Source organism: Lissotriton vulgaris, chromosome 12, assembly GCF_964263255.1.
Source record: "Lissotriton vulgaris chromosome 12, aLisVul1.2, whole genome shotgun sequence".
Classification (NCBI taxonomy): Eukaryota; Metazoa; Chordata; class Amphibia; order Caudata; family Salamandridae; genus Lissotriton; species Lissotriton vulgaris.
The window spans coordinates 629330804-629347596 of NC_141700.1; the positions used below are offsets into that span (position 1 = coordinate 629330804).

Genomic DNA, 16793 nt, shown 5'->3' on the forward strand with positions numbered 1-16793 from the left:
CAATCACTGCATGGCCTCTTGAAACACTCTCTTCAGGCTTCCACGTCTTTGAGTGTCACACTCATTTCATGGCCTCTCAAAACACTATCTAAAGGCTCCCACCTCTTTGAGTGTCACACTCACTGCATGGCCTCTTAAAACACTATCTACAGGCTTCTACCTCTTCAACTGTGACAATTACTCCATGGCCTCCTAAAACCCTATCTACAGGCTCCTACCACTACAAGTGTCCCAATCACTGCATGGCTTCTTAAAACACTATCTACAGGCTCCCACCTCTTCAACTGTAACAATCACTGCATGGCCTCTTGAAACACTCTCTTCAGGCTTCCACGTCTTTGAGTGTCACACTCATTTCATGGCCTCTCAAAACACTAGCTACAGGCTCCCACCTCTTCAACTGTAACAATCACTGCATGGCCTCTTGAAACACTCTCTTCAGGCTCCCACCTCTTTGAGTGTCACACTCACTGCATGGTCTCTTAAAACACTATCTACAGGCTTCTACCTCTTCAAGTTTCACAATCACTGCATGGTCTCTTGAAACACTCTCTTCAGGCTTCCTCTTGAAACACTCTCTTCAGGCTTCCACGTCTTTGAGTGTCACACTCATTTCATGGCCTCTCAAAACACTAGCTACAGGCTCCCACCTCTTCAACTGTGACAATTACTCCATGGCCTCTTAAAACACTATCTACAGGCTCCTACCTCTTCAAGTGTCCCAGTCACTGCATGGCTTCTTAAAACACGATCTACAGGCTCCCACCTCTTCAACTGTAACAATCACTGCATGGCCTCTTGAAACACTCTCTTCAGGCTTCCACGTCTTTGAGTGTCACACTCATTTCATGGCCTCTCAAAACACTATCTACGGGCTCCCACCTCTTCAACTGTAACAATCACTGCATGGCCTCTTGAAACACTCTCTTCAGGCTTCCACGTCTTTGAGTGTCACACTCATTTCATGGCCTCTCAAAACACTATCTACAGGCTCCCACCTCTTCAACTGTAACAATCACTGCATGGCCTCTTGAAACACTCTCTTCAGGCTCCCACCTCTTTGAGTGTCACACTCACTGCATGGTCTCTTAAAACACTATCTACAGGCTCCTACCTCTTCAAGTTTCACAATCACTGCATGGCCTCTTGAAACACTCTCTTCAGGCTTCCACGTCTTTGAGTGTCACACTCATTTCATGGCCTCTCAAAACACTAGCTACAGGCTCCCACCTCTTCAACTGTGACAATTACTCCATGGCCTCTTAAAACACTATCTACAGGCTCCTACCTCTTCAAGTGTCCCAGTCACTGCATGGCTTCTTAAAACACGATCTACAGGCTCCCACCTCTTCAACTGTAACAATCACTGCATGGCCTCTTGAAACACTCTCTTCAGGCTTCCACGTCTTTGAGTGTCACACTCATTTCATGGCCTCTCAAAACACTATCTACAGGCTCCCACCTCTTCAACTGTAACAATCACTGCATGGCCTCTTGAAACACTCTCTTAAGGCTTCCTCGTCTTTGAGTGTCACACTAATTTCATGGCCTCTCAAAACACTATCTACAGGCTCCCACCTCTTCAACTGTAACAATCACTGCATGGCCTCTTGAAACACTCTCTTCAGGCTTCCACGTCTTTGAGTGTCACACTCATTTCATGGCCTCTCAAAACACTATCTACAGGCTCCCACCTCTTTGAGTGTCACACTCACTGCATGGCCTCTTAAAACACTATCTACAGGCTTCTACCTCTTCAACTGTGACAATTACTCCATGGCCTTTTAAAACACTATCTACAGGCTCCTACCACTACAAGTGTCCCAATCACTGCATGGCTTCTTAAAACACTATCTACAGGCTCCTACCTCTTCAGGTGTCACAATCACTGCATGGCCTGTAACAAAGACTGTCCATAAGCACAAAGTGCCTCGATTACTGCATGATCTGTGAAATATATGACGTACGGCTCGTACTTCAAATGTCACAGTCACTGCGTAGACTTCAAAGAACACTATCCACAGGCATATAGATCATTGAGTATCATGATCACTGACGGCCTGTAGAAAATAACATGAACAATCAGACACTTCGACATCTGTCAATCATTGCGTGCAGATAAGAACCTAACTCTTATGCATGTCTCTTCATGGACCATTGACACTGCTTCTTCTGTCACAAGAACCATCCTAGGAAGAGACTGCACCACTTGTCAGTCATTGCATGGATGATAAGAGCTCACATCAGCAGCTACCTCTTATTCTGAAGAGAGGGGGACCAGACTTGACTTTAAGGAATCTTCCGACCTGGACTTGCTTGGGAAGAGGTGTGAAGCACGGGAACGCCTCCGATTTCCTGGGGTGATAATGTGTGATCAGGATCTGCAGTGGGCCTGGACGGAGTTTGCGGAGTTCTGCTGCTAAGTGAGCAAAAAACTGTAGCGCTACACGGAGTTCACAAGTGGCGGAGTGTGTTATGTTGCACCGTTTGCGCTGATTTTAAGTGCCAGGTGTTTGTTCCATCCTGTAAAATCAGCAAGAACGGCACCACACACAGCGCAAGAAGGCACTGCTTCTTTCTGCTGTTTGATTAGATGTTCTACTCGAGTAGCAGCTTTCTCATAGAAAACATAAGGTTTCTCAAAGTGAGCGGTAGCAACCATCGGTGACCGACCCCGTTGAGATATTTTGGCGAAAGGTGGTCTGGATTAAGATTTTCCTAGATTTTGCTAGCCAAGTTGGTGAGTTTGAAAAAAACTTTACTCTACTGTGCGGAACCGAGTTTTTCTGAAGTCCGCGCACTACGCAGAGTGCGGAGTGGAAAGAACTCTGCAAACTCCATGAGGTGGGTGGAATTTGACACCCAGGCCTAAGCTGCAGGTAAAGAGGCCTTTTTCCTAGGGGCAAATTATGCACGAAACTTGACATCCCATAGCAGGAGCTGGTCTATATATGACATGAGATAGGCAGGGAGTGAACCGTAAGGCAGTGGCCGCTAGTAATATCACATCAGAGAGGGACAGAGTTGCCACTGATCTCTCGGGAGAGGGTAATTGGGAAGATCTGTTTAATGTAAAAGAAAAATTAAGCAAGCAAGATAGATGAGGGAACAGAAGGGGAGGGAAACATCGTTAACAACGCGGTCACTACACCGCAATGCTGTTACAACGCGGTTGTTACAACGACCACGATGTAACCACGCTATGCCATTACAACGCAATTCTTTACATCGACTTGCACTAGAGGGCGTGCTAACATTACAAATAGTGTAGTTTACTATCCCAACACCTTCCCTACTGTTAAGTGGACTGGAGTTGGAATAGTAAATTACACTTTTTTAATGTTAGCACGCCATCTAGCGCAAGTCGTTGTAAAGACCTGCGTTGTAATGGCATAGCGTGATAACATCATAGTCGTTGTTACGACCGCGATGTAACGGCACACGTTGCAATAACTAGCGTTGCTCCGTCATACATCCGAAGGGGAGATGGATGAATGGTTGGATGGGGAGAAGGAAGGATGGATGTTGGTTGAATGACAGTAACATGGAAAGCGAAATGTCGCAGGAAAAGGAAGGATGGATGAGACAAAGGATTGACCGGTAAAAGAAAAGATGGATGAAAGAGAAAAAGACAGACAGGAAAGGAATGGTTGGATGAGAGAAAAAGACAGAGAGAAAAACGAATGCGGTCTCACTAGCCTCACTTGCTCAAAACTGGATATGGTTCAGAGTGGAGGGTATTTCATTGTTCTAACTACTCCCTTGTTTGACATGCATGGCGAACACTCACCCACTGCACTGGTGCAAGAGATACCGAGTGAGGAAGAATTTCCAAAGAAGGTGTCTGAGCACCTGCAGAGCAGAAGCAAGAACAGGCCTGCTGCAACCTGTGTTTTGCATACATATTTATAAATCGCCATTACCCCACCTGAAGTGTCCAAAGTTACACATTTCCTTCTAATTTGTGTTTGAAGAGTTATTTTATGCAGAGGCCTCCTGTCCTTCTCTGTCATGCCCGACCCCCTTTTTCCACTCACACATGATCCCATACACTGAGGGCCGTGCCAGCCCTCTTCATGGTTCAAGGGGCGACCCCCAATTCCCAAAACATTGAAAGAAGCCTCGTAGTTTAGTATTCGAAACACTTCATTCATTCGAACGTCATTCGCTGTCTTCATCTGACAGACCTAGAAAAGGGATGTCTGCCAAGCAGGAGTTTATTCATTTAAAAATAGACCCACCTCGCGTTACCTCGTGTAAATGAATGAAAACATCACAGCAATGCCGGGTTAACACACAAGAACAGTAGAATCAACAAGTTGCCTTACTGTTCAAAACGAGCTTATAAAATATGTAATGCCCGTCTAGAGCGCACACTTTTCCTTGATGTCAATAACGAACTGGGGTGAACGTGACACATATTGGGCCCATAGAAGGCCAGAAAATCACAATTCAAAAATATCATAATGTGAAAACATCAAGGCTGAGAGAAGGGCAAACCTTTTCTTGACAAAGCCCCAAGCCTGTTATTCGGGGTGCTACATCGGGACTGCACAGTGCTTCTCGCACTGTCCACGGATCCTGTCCGTGCAAACCCGGGGCCGAGGCTGCGTGTGCGCCCTGCGCCGTGCAGGGCCCGGCCTGCTGCAGAGCTGAGCTCAGGCCTTTGTTCTCGGGCCTCTGCTGCAGTCTGAGGGTGTGGCCCGCCACTGCACCAGCGCGCACGGCAGCTCGGACACAGGGCCTCCTCTTTGCCATGGGGGGAGGGGGGGCGAAGCTCGTGGTGGTGGTGGTGGGCCGGGAGGGGTCACACTAGGAAAGATCAGAATCTGGAGCCCAGGGAGAAGGCATTGTAGGTACCAAGGAGACAGCATCAACGCACTGCACAAGGTGTGACTATGTGTGGGGGCTACAGCACAGATGGAGTGCATTGTATGAGGTGGTCTGTATGTTAAAGATGGCGAGAGGAAGACAGAAGCCGAGCACTGCAGAAGGTGGTCTGTGTGTGAATGGTGATGAGGACAGATTTAGAATATTGTATGAGGGGGTCTGTACGTCAAAGATGACGAGAGGGAGACAAAAGCCGAGCACTGTAGAAGGTGGTCTGTGTGTGGAAGGGGGAGGAAGTAATTTATAACCCTTGAATAGCGTACTTTTGGAGAATGGTTGGTACCGGGGAAAGGGCAGGACATTGTGTGTACTGAATAGGGTTTGTAACCCAGGGACAACAGGTTTTTGGACGTGGCCTACATGTGAATAGTGGGTCTGTGTGAGAATGGGTGGATACTACTGCGACACAAGGACAGAGCATACGAGAAGGTGGTCTGTATGTGATTGAGGGGACTAAATGAGGGAACAGAGCACTGGGTGAGGTGATCGGTATGCGAATAGTGGGTCTTGGGAGACTGAGGCACTGTAGAAAGTGGTCTGTGTCTGAACGGTGGATACCAGGAGACAGGGCAGAGCACTGTAGGAGGTGGTCTGTATGTGAATAGGGAAGAAAGTTATGATAGCGAGGTAGGGTATTGTAGAAAGGGGTCTGTATGTGAACGTGTTTTACTAGGAGGCTGAACGCAGCATTGTAGGTGGTCTGCGTGTCGGTGGTCACAACATAGGGACAGACCGTTTCAGAGTGGTGGCCGTTGTGAGAAAGGACATAGCAAAGCTGAGGATGATTAACAGGTGATTGGTGGGGACCTGGAGACAGGGCCTAGCACTGCGGAAGAGATCCAGCTATGAGTAGGCCCAGACGAAATTTCCATTACACCGGCGTAAACTCACTTAGATTCTAAAAGTCTGCTTTATGCTTGTTAAGCAACATTTCCGAAATCACCCCATTAAGCCACGTGGGGTAATTGTACTGCTTTTGCAGCAACATTTTAGTGACAATAACACAAACAATCAGATATGAGCTGCTCTTGTTTACAGCACTTGTGTTTTCTGTGCTATTTTTGTAGCGTGAAAAGAATCCTCATTTCCAAAATGAAAGGACACATTTCGCACCAAAATATAGCGCTCAATACCAGTTTTGCATTGTGATAATTTTGCTTATTTTTGTGGAATTTCGCTTAATTATGCGAAAACAAATGATGTGATTTTTACACATTCATGGTTTCGAGAAAGATGGATAATGTCTTCCCATTTTACCAGCACCAGGGGTTGTCGTGGGCTGGCGTGATTGGCCAGGGCCCTGAATGCACTGCATTTTAAAGCAGCGAAGCAGGGAATGATGGAGGGGGTGTGGCGATCGCTCCCTGTCTGCCCAGATCGCTGCTGTTGAACAGGCACGTCTGCACGAGAGAAGCACTGATCTGCAGACAGTGCACACTGCAATATGCCTTCCTTATGCACATCAAGTACGGTTAGGGCGAGGCCTCAACACGCCAGCCTCCATCCTGAGGCGATCACACTGCAAGCCCTCACAGCCTCTGTAGAAACAGCTTTGACGCTCAGAGAGGCACAAAGGGTGGCTCCGCCCACCGTCAATGACAAATCAGTCTCAGACGAAATACCACCCAGAATAGGCGTATCTCAAACACATCATCTACTTCCAATATTGTCACAAGGCCCTCTCCATGCCCAGCCCAGCATGGAGACGGCCCAGCAGATTTGCCTGGAAAATCAGCATGGGCAGCTCAGCTAAGACAATGCATGCACCACACCCAGGCAAAGTCAAAACAGCAAGACACATTTAACTAACAAAGCACTACACTCCAGCGCGTCCACCAGCACACCAGTCCCACTACACCCACAGACCTGACACACAAGCACCCCAGCAACACCATCCTCACATAGCTGGTGATTTCATGCAACCCTCATCCCAGCACCCACAGACCTGACACACAAGCACCCCAGCAACACCATCCTCACATAGCTGGTGATTTCATGCAACCCTCATCCCAGCACCCACAGACCTGACACACAAGCACCCCAGCAACACCATCCTCACATAGCTGGTGATTTCATGCAACGCTCATCCCAGCACCCACAGACCTGACACACAAGCACCCCAGCAACACCATCCTCACATAGCTGGTGATTTCATGCAACCCTCATCCCAGCACCCACAGACCTGACACACAAGCACCCCAGCAACACCATCCTCACATAGCTGGTGATTTCATGCAACCCTCATCCCAGCACCCACAGACCTGACACACAAGCACCCCAGCAACACCATCCTCACATAGCTGGTGATTTCATGCAACCCTCATCCCAGCACCCACAGACCTGACACACAAGCACCCCAGCAACACCATCCTCACATAGCTGGTGATTTCATGCAACCCTCATCCCAGCACCCACAGACCTGACACACAAGCACCCCAGCAACACCATCCTCACATAGCTGGTGATTTCATGCAACCTTTGCACCAGTCCCACAGATCTGACACACAAGCACCCAAAGTCACAGCAGCCCCACAGAGCTTGTGATTCCATGCAACCTTCACCCTGGCACCCACATACAGACCTGACACACAAGCACCCCAGCCACACCAGCCCCACAGAGCTTGTGATTCCATGCAACCTACATCCCAAAGGCCACAGACCTGACACCCAGACACCACAGTCAAAACAACGCAACAAAGAGCGATTCTAAACCCTAGCCCCTAGAGTCCAGGTGCACCAACAAACCATCCACTCTATCCCAACAAAATGTGTGATTCTAGGACTCCCACACCTCAGTTTCCACAGAACTGCTACTGCAGCTCGCCAGGCACATGAACCCTACTACTTCCTAGCTCACAAAGACACCTTCCATCACTACCTCCAGTTAAATCAATTCCAAGCTGTAGTCTGCAGCCCCTAACCCCCACTACTACCCATTCACACAAGTTCTGACCAGTCGCTTTGTTAACACCCTCAGTCTTCCATTGGCGACTCAACTCTCCCAAAACCCTGTCACCCAGCAGACCGACCTGTGTGCCTCCAGGAATCTTCAGCAACTCCAAAACCCCGCGGGGCCTTGCCCAGCCCTAGAACACCAAGGATCCTTAATAGGTATCCGAACCCCAGGATTTGATAGCGAAACTCTGAACCTGGGAAGTCTTCAATCAGCCATGAAGCCCATGGGATATCAAAATCACTACCAGAACTCCAGGGATTCATAACTATAATCAGAGCCTCAGAGGCCCCTAACCAGCCCCTGTGACCCAGGGGATTCGTCATCAACCACAGAACCCTGCAGATTCTTAATCCACCTTAGTACAAACAAATATTCCCTACAATAACCACAAATCAATAATAGAACACAGGGGATTCCCAATCACCATGAATACCCCAGGGATACTTATTAAAACCCAGAACCCCAGGGGTGTCCGCTCCACTCCAGGGCCATAATATTTGTAAGTCCATTGGAGACTCCGGGGTTCTTTCATCATTTCCAAAACCCCAGGGTCCATGACTCCCAGAAAACCAGCCACCCACTATCAACCTCTGTCCACCAGGCACCTCCACTCAGCCCCGAAACCCAGGCTCTTTAATCAACCCCTGGACCCCAGAGATACCCCATCATCGGCAAAACCCCAAGGATCCCAAAACAACCGCAGAAACCCAAGAGATCGTCACAGAACCTCGTGGAGCTTTAATTAGCCTCACTGGCCTTTAATCCCTCCCACACCCTGAATACACTTTCTTTCAAAACCCCAGGGATCTTTAATCAACGCCAACCCCCAGGGACCCTTAATCAACGCCCCAGGGATCTTTAATCAACGCTGTCTCTTCCCATCCGCACTGCATGCATAGCACTCGGTCCTCTTAATGCCGATTACGCATTGTTCGCACAGCCTCTACAGAACTGCAAGCCTCCTCGGTTGGTGACTGCACGTCTCTTCCCTCCTGCACAAAATGCCACGCCCCCACCAGAGAATATCTTCCATCCAGTGCTCCGACTATCAAAAACACTGCATGGCGCTACCTAGCGCCCTCCTGCACTGCGTCACGCCCCCTCGGCCCTCCACGTCTCACTCCTGCACCTATAGCTCAGTCGTGCAGCCACAGTCCGCCCCTGCACTCCATCCCTGCTGCTTTACCTTGGCCCCGATCTGGTTGCCGCATTGGCCGGCCTGGATGTGCACGATTTCCCTCATAGTGCCTGGTGTGGTGGGGTGAGCAGTGGGTGCTGTGCGGTGCAAAAGGTGGGCTGCTCCAGCCCCGATGCCTTTTATACCAGGCTGATTGTGCAAAGGAGATTGACGTCACGCCCGCCAACGGCCAATCAGAGTCGATCTGCTGAGAAACGCTGCGGCATCTCTGCAGCATCAGCACCCGGGAGCCGGCGCGAGCAGGGCGTTGTCACTGTTCGTCGGGAGCGCGCCCGCTTTTGGCTCCGCGCGCTCCCAGTGCCCAAGAGGCAGATGTAACCCTTCCCAGTCCGGCAAAGCTACCGACATAGAAGACGGAATTCGGCACAGGAGCTTAAGAAGGACAATAGAATGACAGCTCCTTGTGAACGAGCATCTCCACAGTCATAGACATAGAAGACGCCTCTCACACAAATTAGTTCATAGGAAGGACAATAGAATGGCTCTTCTCTCCCTATGCACGAGACTCGGCACAGTCACTGGAATTACATAACATGTGATATAACAGCAGCTGGTCTCCGGAAGTCCCCACAAATCCTCGACAATAGAAGAGCAATACAAACTGGCATTGGTGACCCTTGGACATGAGCCTCGTGCTCTCCTGACAACAAAAGAACAGAAAAGCGGCCATGCCCACGTACCCCCAAGCAGCGAAGCTTAAGACTGAATGATAGTATAAGGGCGCTGCTTCGCAGACCTATAACAGTACATGAATGGCGTTCCTGTGTGTAGACACATATATGTAAAATCCGAGAATTGGCAGAACATGTATGTACACGAGCTTCTACACAGCCATACATACGCTCAAACAACAGAAAGGAGAATCTGTAGGCGAGTCGACACTGCACACTGAGATGGGCGAGCCAACTAATTAACAGGGAGAGCCGAGACAAAAGTCTGGCTGGGGTATAAGAGCCCAGCCCTCTCACACTCTTTGCTTCCCCAGTTATCATTCACTGATACATTCATCCATCCCTTATTCCAGTCCATCCATCCTGATTATACCAAATTGTAGTTCAGCTTCCGCCTCTAAACAGTTCAAATGGAGACTTACCAGTCATCATATGAGGGGAAAGACAATATGATACTAGACAATTCTGTAATTCTCTTTTCCAGTCTAACACATTGTTCTTAGCCACACATACCTCCTTCAGCCTGACCCCACTAGGACCTTCTAGTCTGGCTCCGCTTCGGGGCTGGCGGATACAATCAAGCAGCTGCTTGTCTAATCTCTCTGGGCAGCACAGGTTGGTGCGTTTAGGGCCATGTAGGCGATTGTTTGGGCTGATTTTCTTGAAGGGTCCTGATGTGGGCAGGAAGAAATTGTAGCAGCCAAAAAAAAAAAAATGCAACAACTTGGGTTGACACGCAGTGGAGGGCCTTTAGCTAAGTCCACTGGTAAGCTTTCAACCGGACAGTATTTTTATTTTATGGTTATTCAGGTAAGGGTTTCCTTTTGCAGTTGTCACATGCCAGGAAGTACGAGTGATGAAGTAATAGTTCCCCTAGTTGCACAACATGTATATACGGGTGTATAGGGTGATTGATAAAAGCTTCATAGGGTCCAAACGAGTGCCAGACGAAGGGGGACGACTTGCACATGGGATAAACATGAGGGGATACCCTACACAGTGTTAGCAGGGATGTCGCCTAAGCAAAACTCAAAGTGGCTGTATACTCATGATGAAGAAGCTTGTGGCCAGGCAGTGGACTGTCCAACTAATGTGATATGTTAAAGGTAGCAAGCATGCACCAAGAGGGGGATCCTGGAGGTTATCCAAGACAGACAAAAAAGACCCTCCCTATAGCCAGGCTTTTGTGGGTTGCGGGGCAATAAGGCGAAGGGGAACATGGGGTCAGAGCATTGATTGGCTACTACGTTTGAAGGGGCCCAGCGGATCCACCAAATGGACTGCAGCGAAAAAGGTGACTCAGAAGCTGGTAGTCTGACACCATTTCTGGTGGAAGTAGCAAGGCACTCACAGGTGGATCGAAGGGACCGGGCATCTGTGACCGGTCAAAGGTTCAGCAAGCAGGGTAGGCTGCGTAAGTTGGCTATTCTTGAAGGATTGCAGTGTCTATTAACAGGCACCTTACACTCTTTACCTCCAACAAGTTGTGGCGCCAGGCTATGTTCGCCAGGGATCAAGTGACAAGAACGGTGAACTTGTCTGGTCAATGGGGCAAATTAATGCACCCCAGAAGTAGACGACAAGGTGCAATTGGCAACCAGTTGGGGACAGGTGAACTTTAGTGGTCTGAATTTACCCCCTGCTCCCGTGGCATGGAGCTCTGTTGGGGGGGGTGAGGCAGCCGGCGCGCAGGAGGTCATCGGCACGATGCGTACATTTATTGAGAAGAGTGGTGGCTTTACTAGACATGAGTGCTACATGCCAAATTCGCAGGGTGTTTCAGGACAATGGGGTACAGCTGTCCAGTATATGCAGAGACCTGTTTCTTGTTGGAAAGGGGGGAGGCCCTAGAAACAGCACGTAAGAAATAGTAAGGAGGAATGCCGGCCTTGGTGGGGGGTGCTGGCTGCGACGGTCGCCACACCCAGGGCTGTGGCGGAGTTACAGGTCGATCCAGAGGCGGAAAGGTACTCAGGGGTACCCTTTTCAGGAGCACAAAGGATGCTGAGGCCTAATATCCCCAGGAAGTCTGTGCGGTGGACCTTGGGGTGCGACGGCACCCCGATATCTTACGAGCGGTTGGAAACCTGTACAACCGGGGGTCGCTTGAACGCTCCGCCCCTCGTGGGGGGGGCATGAGGAAGAGGGTGGGCCGATGGTTTACCGGAAGTAGGAGTGGCTATCCCCTCACCACAACCGCTAAGCACCGATTGGCTAAGGCCACGATGCAAGTATGGCCCATCAGGTGGTAGGCCGCGAGGGGCGGCTTGCCTTTGGATCGCCTGTAAGATAACCCGCCTTGTTGGCATATTGGTATGCTAATAAACCTGCAGCAAGTTTATCCACCAAAAAAGCTGTCTTGTCTGCTTATTTATGCTAAATGTATGTTGCTGCGGGACGGCTGGTCAGTGGGGCCAATATTGGCACTATGCGGGCTGACCGACTCGTCCCCGCAGTGGAACCTCATAAGAGGGCGGCCCCCTTAGTGCCACAGGATGGCACACGGAGCAGCCTAGTGTTCCTAGACCCCGGTAGGGTCCCGCTCGTCACTTCCGTCCGGGGTGGGGGGCGGGGAGAAGTATAAATTACTCCCACGTCCACCTGGCGGCCTCTTTGTCCCCTCACCCTGACGCCGTTTCCCTCCCTACCGCTTACCCGGCGTTTTCAGGGTGGGGGGGGGGGAATAAGCTTCAATGTTTTTATTTGTGTTGCAGGCGGAGAAACAGGGCGATCCAAAGGCGGAAAGGTACTCAGGGGTGCCCTCTTCAGGAGCACAAAGGATGCTGAGGCCTAATATCCCCAGGAAGTCTGTGTGGTGGACCCTGGGGTGCGATGGTGCCCCGTTATCCTACAGGCGGTTGGAAACCTGCACAACCGGGGGTCACTTGAACGCTCCGCCTCTCGTAGGGGGGACATGAGCAAGAGGGTGGACCGATGGTTTACCGGAAGTGGGAGTGGCTATCCCCTCACCACAACTGCTAAGCACCGATTGGCTAAGGCCACAATGCAAGTTTGGCCCATCAGGTGGTAGGCCGCTGTAGTAATCAGGGTTCCCAAGGCCTACATGCTCCGTAGATAACCCACTTACACTCAAGAACTGCTGGCACGGAAACTGTAAAAGTCAAAGAACAAGTTTATTAAGACCCCATGGGGTGGTGGTACACTCATACAGCACCCTTCGGTAATGCAAGAGGTATCACACCGAACACCGGTGTGACCCCGTCTTTTATACAGTTTTGAGGTAATAAAAGATAGGCGGCACAAGTTACAACACATTTATGTACATATATGGTCATGTTTTGGAACACAGCCAGCTCATTGGAGGAGGCACAACTCCGCTGGTCAGTTTGGCGCACATTCCTGAAGGGTAACTGGTCAGTGGGGACTGCGCATGCGTGAGCTTGACATGCACTAAAAATAGCCTGTTGCTGGGCAGACTGAAGTGGTCAGTGGTACGGACAACGGACTAAAGGGCACGCCGGCCACGAGGCCGCTTATGGTCTAAGATGGCCGCCGCAACATTCAAAATGGCGTTTTCATGTATAGCCAAGTTAAGGAGGAAAACGTGTAGTTTCAGCTAATCGCTAACGCGGCCATGCCAATTACGACAGACGACCCTTTTAGCGTTTAGCTGAATCTACCTCATAGTGAACATAATCAGGATGTTCGTCCTCGATGTCTATTAACATTATTTGTGTCACTTCTTTATGAAGCATCATTTTGTCATGGGCAAGAGCTCGTCTTGATGGTATACAAGCTGATAGACACATAGAACATAGGGCTGGGCCACATTGGATACATAAACATACAAAAAACAATACCCCCACTATTATACATAGAATCGTTAACAGTTTCCAGCCCCAAGCAGTAAGCATTGACCAGAACCATCCTGAAAGTGTCCAAGTTCCATTGTCCGGGTGTATTTCAGCTGCTATTTTATGGAGCTTTGATATGGCATCATAAACAGATGGAGAATTGTCAGGTATGTATACACAGCAGCTACTTCCGATAATTCTGCATGCCCCCCCACGGTCAGCTAGAACTACATCCAACACCATCCTATTTTGGAGCATAACTATTCTAGAAATCTGAAGTTCCTCAGTGATATTTCCTAGGGCAATGGCGGTGTCATTCGCTACAGCCTCAACAACACGTGTCAATCGTCTTATTTTCCGGCTGTTCAACGCGGCCCCCACAAAGGAAAACAGTCCCAAATTGAAGTCCACATACTGTTGTAAGGCAGTATCAGTCTGGTCTATGTCATCCAGAACAACAGTCCGCTTAACTCTATTCAGGACAAAATCGTGATACAGGACGTAGTCACTGTGATACATTGGTGGGGCAATGAATACAGGAGGTAGCACAAACAATACATAACACGTGCCCAACCATCCCAATGGAAGCTGATGATAACCCTTCGTTCCACAAATGAAATACGTGTTTCGAGATGCTACAAACGAGATGCCATTCGGGCTATCAAAAGTAAGTGTGGTGTTGCATTCACTTTTCCCTACCGCAATCGAACCTTTATTTCTAATACACAAATCGGCTTTAGTAGCAATGACATTAATGACATGTGAGCTGGATACATTGATGTTTCGTTGATTGCTGTACGCACGCGGGGCAGATACATTGTCGGGCCTGTACTCCTCCCATTCAAATCGAGTACCTTCAGCCCGTGGAAACCCATCCTTGTCATGGGAGCATATTTTATTCAAGCGAAAAAGCACCCCCCCTTTGGTTGGCCATCTCAGAGTAAAGAGGAGGGTGTACCAGGCATTGCAGGATCCATTATGCGAAAACGGGAGTGGAATGAGTGGGGTGCCCCCTCTCTTCTGATGCCCCGGTAACATCCCACACACCCAACAATTGGAAGTATTGGTCATATTATGCGTGTGATGAAGAATCTGAATAAAACTATTATTCAGATAAGGTTGCCGATGTCGTTCTTCATGGTAGGGTAATGTAAAGTGAAAATGTTCAAATGGAGCCGGGGTAGTCGGCAGCAAATGTTCACGTGCAGGTACCACAAGTTCAACTACCCAGGCTATTACAGCTATCACCACAATAGTCAAAACAAAGAGAATGGCACCCAAGATTCGCTTATCTCGTGATGCTGGTGATGCCATAGTTCGGAAAAGTTCTTACAGAGTCTCAAATAGTTCAAATTGTTCACAAAGTCTCAAATACACATGCGTGTCTACCTAAAAAAGAAAAATACGGTGCTGAACTCCGAGGTAGCCGTTGTTTTCTTCTCCGGGCCAAGACGGGTGTCGCTACACTGGCAGAACTGATCCCCCCCCCTTGGAATTCCCGGTTTCCGTTTCACAAACCTGGAGCGGTAACCAACCAGTCACGTACAAAAAACCAAAAATCTTCTTATCGAGGACGCAGGTTGTAGTGCTCTCGTCCAGCAACAGCGTGGTCCGGGAAGGCTCCCTCAACTTCGGCCAACGTCACAGCTGGGCTCTTTTCTTTCTCCAGAATCTCTTTGTAATCAGTCAGCACAGCAGGAGTCACCAGATCCGGAGAGACACGGCGGCAGTGTGTCGAGTGCACCCACCGCTTCCTGTTGGTCACTCGTACAGCGGTCCGGGTCGCAAGGAGGACCTGTTCGGGGCCCTTCCACCTTGGCTCCAAACTGCTCGCTCTCTCAAACGATCGGATCATCACATGATCGCCGGGGCGAAGATCATGGCCCTCTCCAGTAGAGTTGTCAGGGAGCGCTTCTCGAACCTGTTGATGAATAGAAAGCAAATCATTTGTTAATCGTGCCAAATAGTCGTTCATCATAACACAAGGCACATCATGTATTAATCGCGGCTTGGGCACCCCCCAGATATTCATGGGGCGCCCAAACACCACCTCATATGGTGTAAGGCCAGTTCGTGAATGGGGTACTGATCTAAGAGAGAGCAGTGCTAGCGGCAAAGCATCTGGCCACTTCAACGACGTGGATGCCACAATTTTGGCCAGTTTAAGTTTCAACGTAGCATTGTACCGCTCAACCAGACCTGCCGACTGAGGGTGGAACACAGCGTGGAACTTCTGCTGAATCCCTAACCCCTTCAGTACATACTCCACAATCTTCCCAACAAAATGAGGCCCATTATCGCTCCACAAAAATTTGCAAACTCCAAAGCGAGGAAAGAATTCCTTAAGCAACACCTTAGCCGTTGTCAGGGCTGTGTTGTCTTTCGTGGGGAAGGCCTCAACCCATTTGCTAAAGGCACATACCACCACTAGGACGTACTTCAGGTTGTTGCAGCGCTCGAGTTGTATGTATTCCATTTGGAGTACCTCAAATGGTGCAGAGGGTGGAACGAACCCTCCTTTCGGAGTATGGGTCCCCTTTCCAGGATTGTGTTGTAAACATACCAGGCAGGTCTGCACTACTCTCTTGGCTGTATTAGCAATCTCGGGGTGTTCCCAAACTCGTGTTAACAGTCGGGTGATTGCAAGGGCTCCGACATGTGCCAATCCATGTGTCATCTGAACCATCACCTGCAAGTAAGCTGCAGGCAATTTCCATTTCTCCATGTCTTTGCTTCTCCAACAACCCTCATCATCTAGTACCCCATCTGCTGCCCATGCCGCAAGTTCTGATTCAGTAGCCGATTTTTGAATATCCAATATTTCTGCTCTAGCATCGCTCCATCGCTCAGCCTGCGATTGTGTCACATACATGGGGGAGCTAGTCCGGGACATAGCCGTTTGTCTCGCTATGCTGTCTGCGAAGGCATTTCCTTGGCCCACCTTATCCGTAATCTTTTTGTGGGCACTGCATTTTACTATCGCTACTTTCTTTGGGCAAAGCAACGCGTTTAGGAGATCACGCACTAGTTCTCCGTGCATAATATGTTCCCCATGAGATGTCAAAAACCCACGCTCTCTCCAGAGTAGCCCGAAGTCATGTGCTACTCCGAAGGCGTACCGGCTGTCTGTGTATATGTTCACACATAGGCCAGCACTCAATTCGCAGGCTCTTGTTAAGGCTATCAGCTCTGCTGCCTGAGCCGATTTCTGTGGTATCCTAGCTGTTTCTACCACTGTCTTAAGTGTCGTGATCGCATAGGCT

The 16793-nt window shown here is 49.4% G+C and overlaps 1 protein-coding gene across 1 annotated transcript in view; it reads right to left on the reverse strand.

The window, feature by feature from the left end:
• Positions 1 to 9104, reverse strand: part of TUBB3 (tubulin beta 3 class III) — a 45671-nt gene extending 36567 nt beyond the window's left edge. The window contains exon 1 of the mRNA XM_086945783.1: positions 9033 to 9104. Coding sequence (XP_086801909.1) covers positions 9033 to 9089 — 57 coding nt within the window. The 5' untranslated portion in view covers positions 9090 to 9104. The remainder of the gene's footprint in view (positions 1 to 9032) is intronic.
• Positions 9105 to 16793: the final 7689 nt, after the last annotated feature.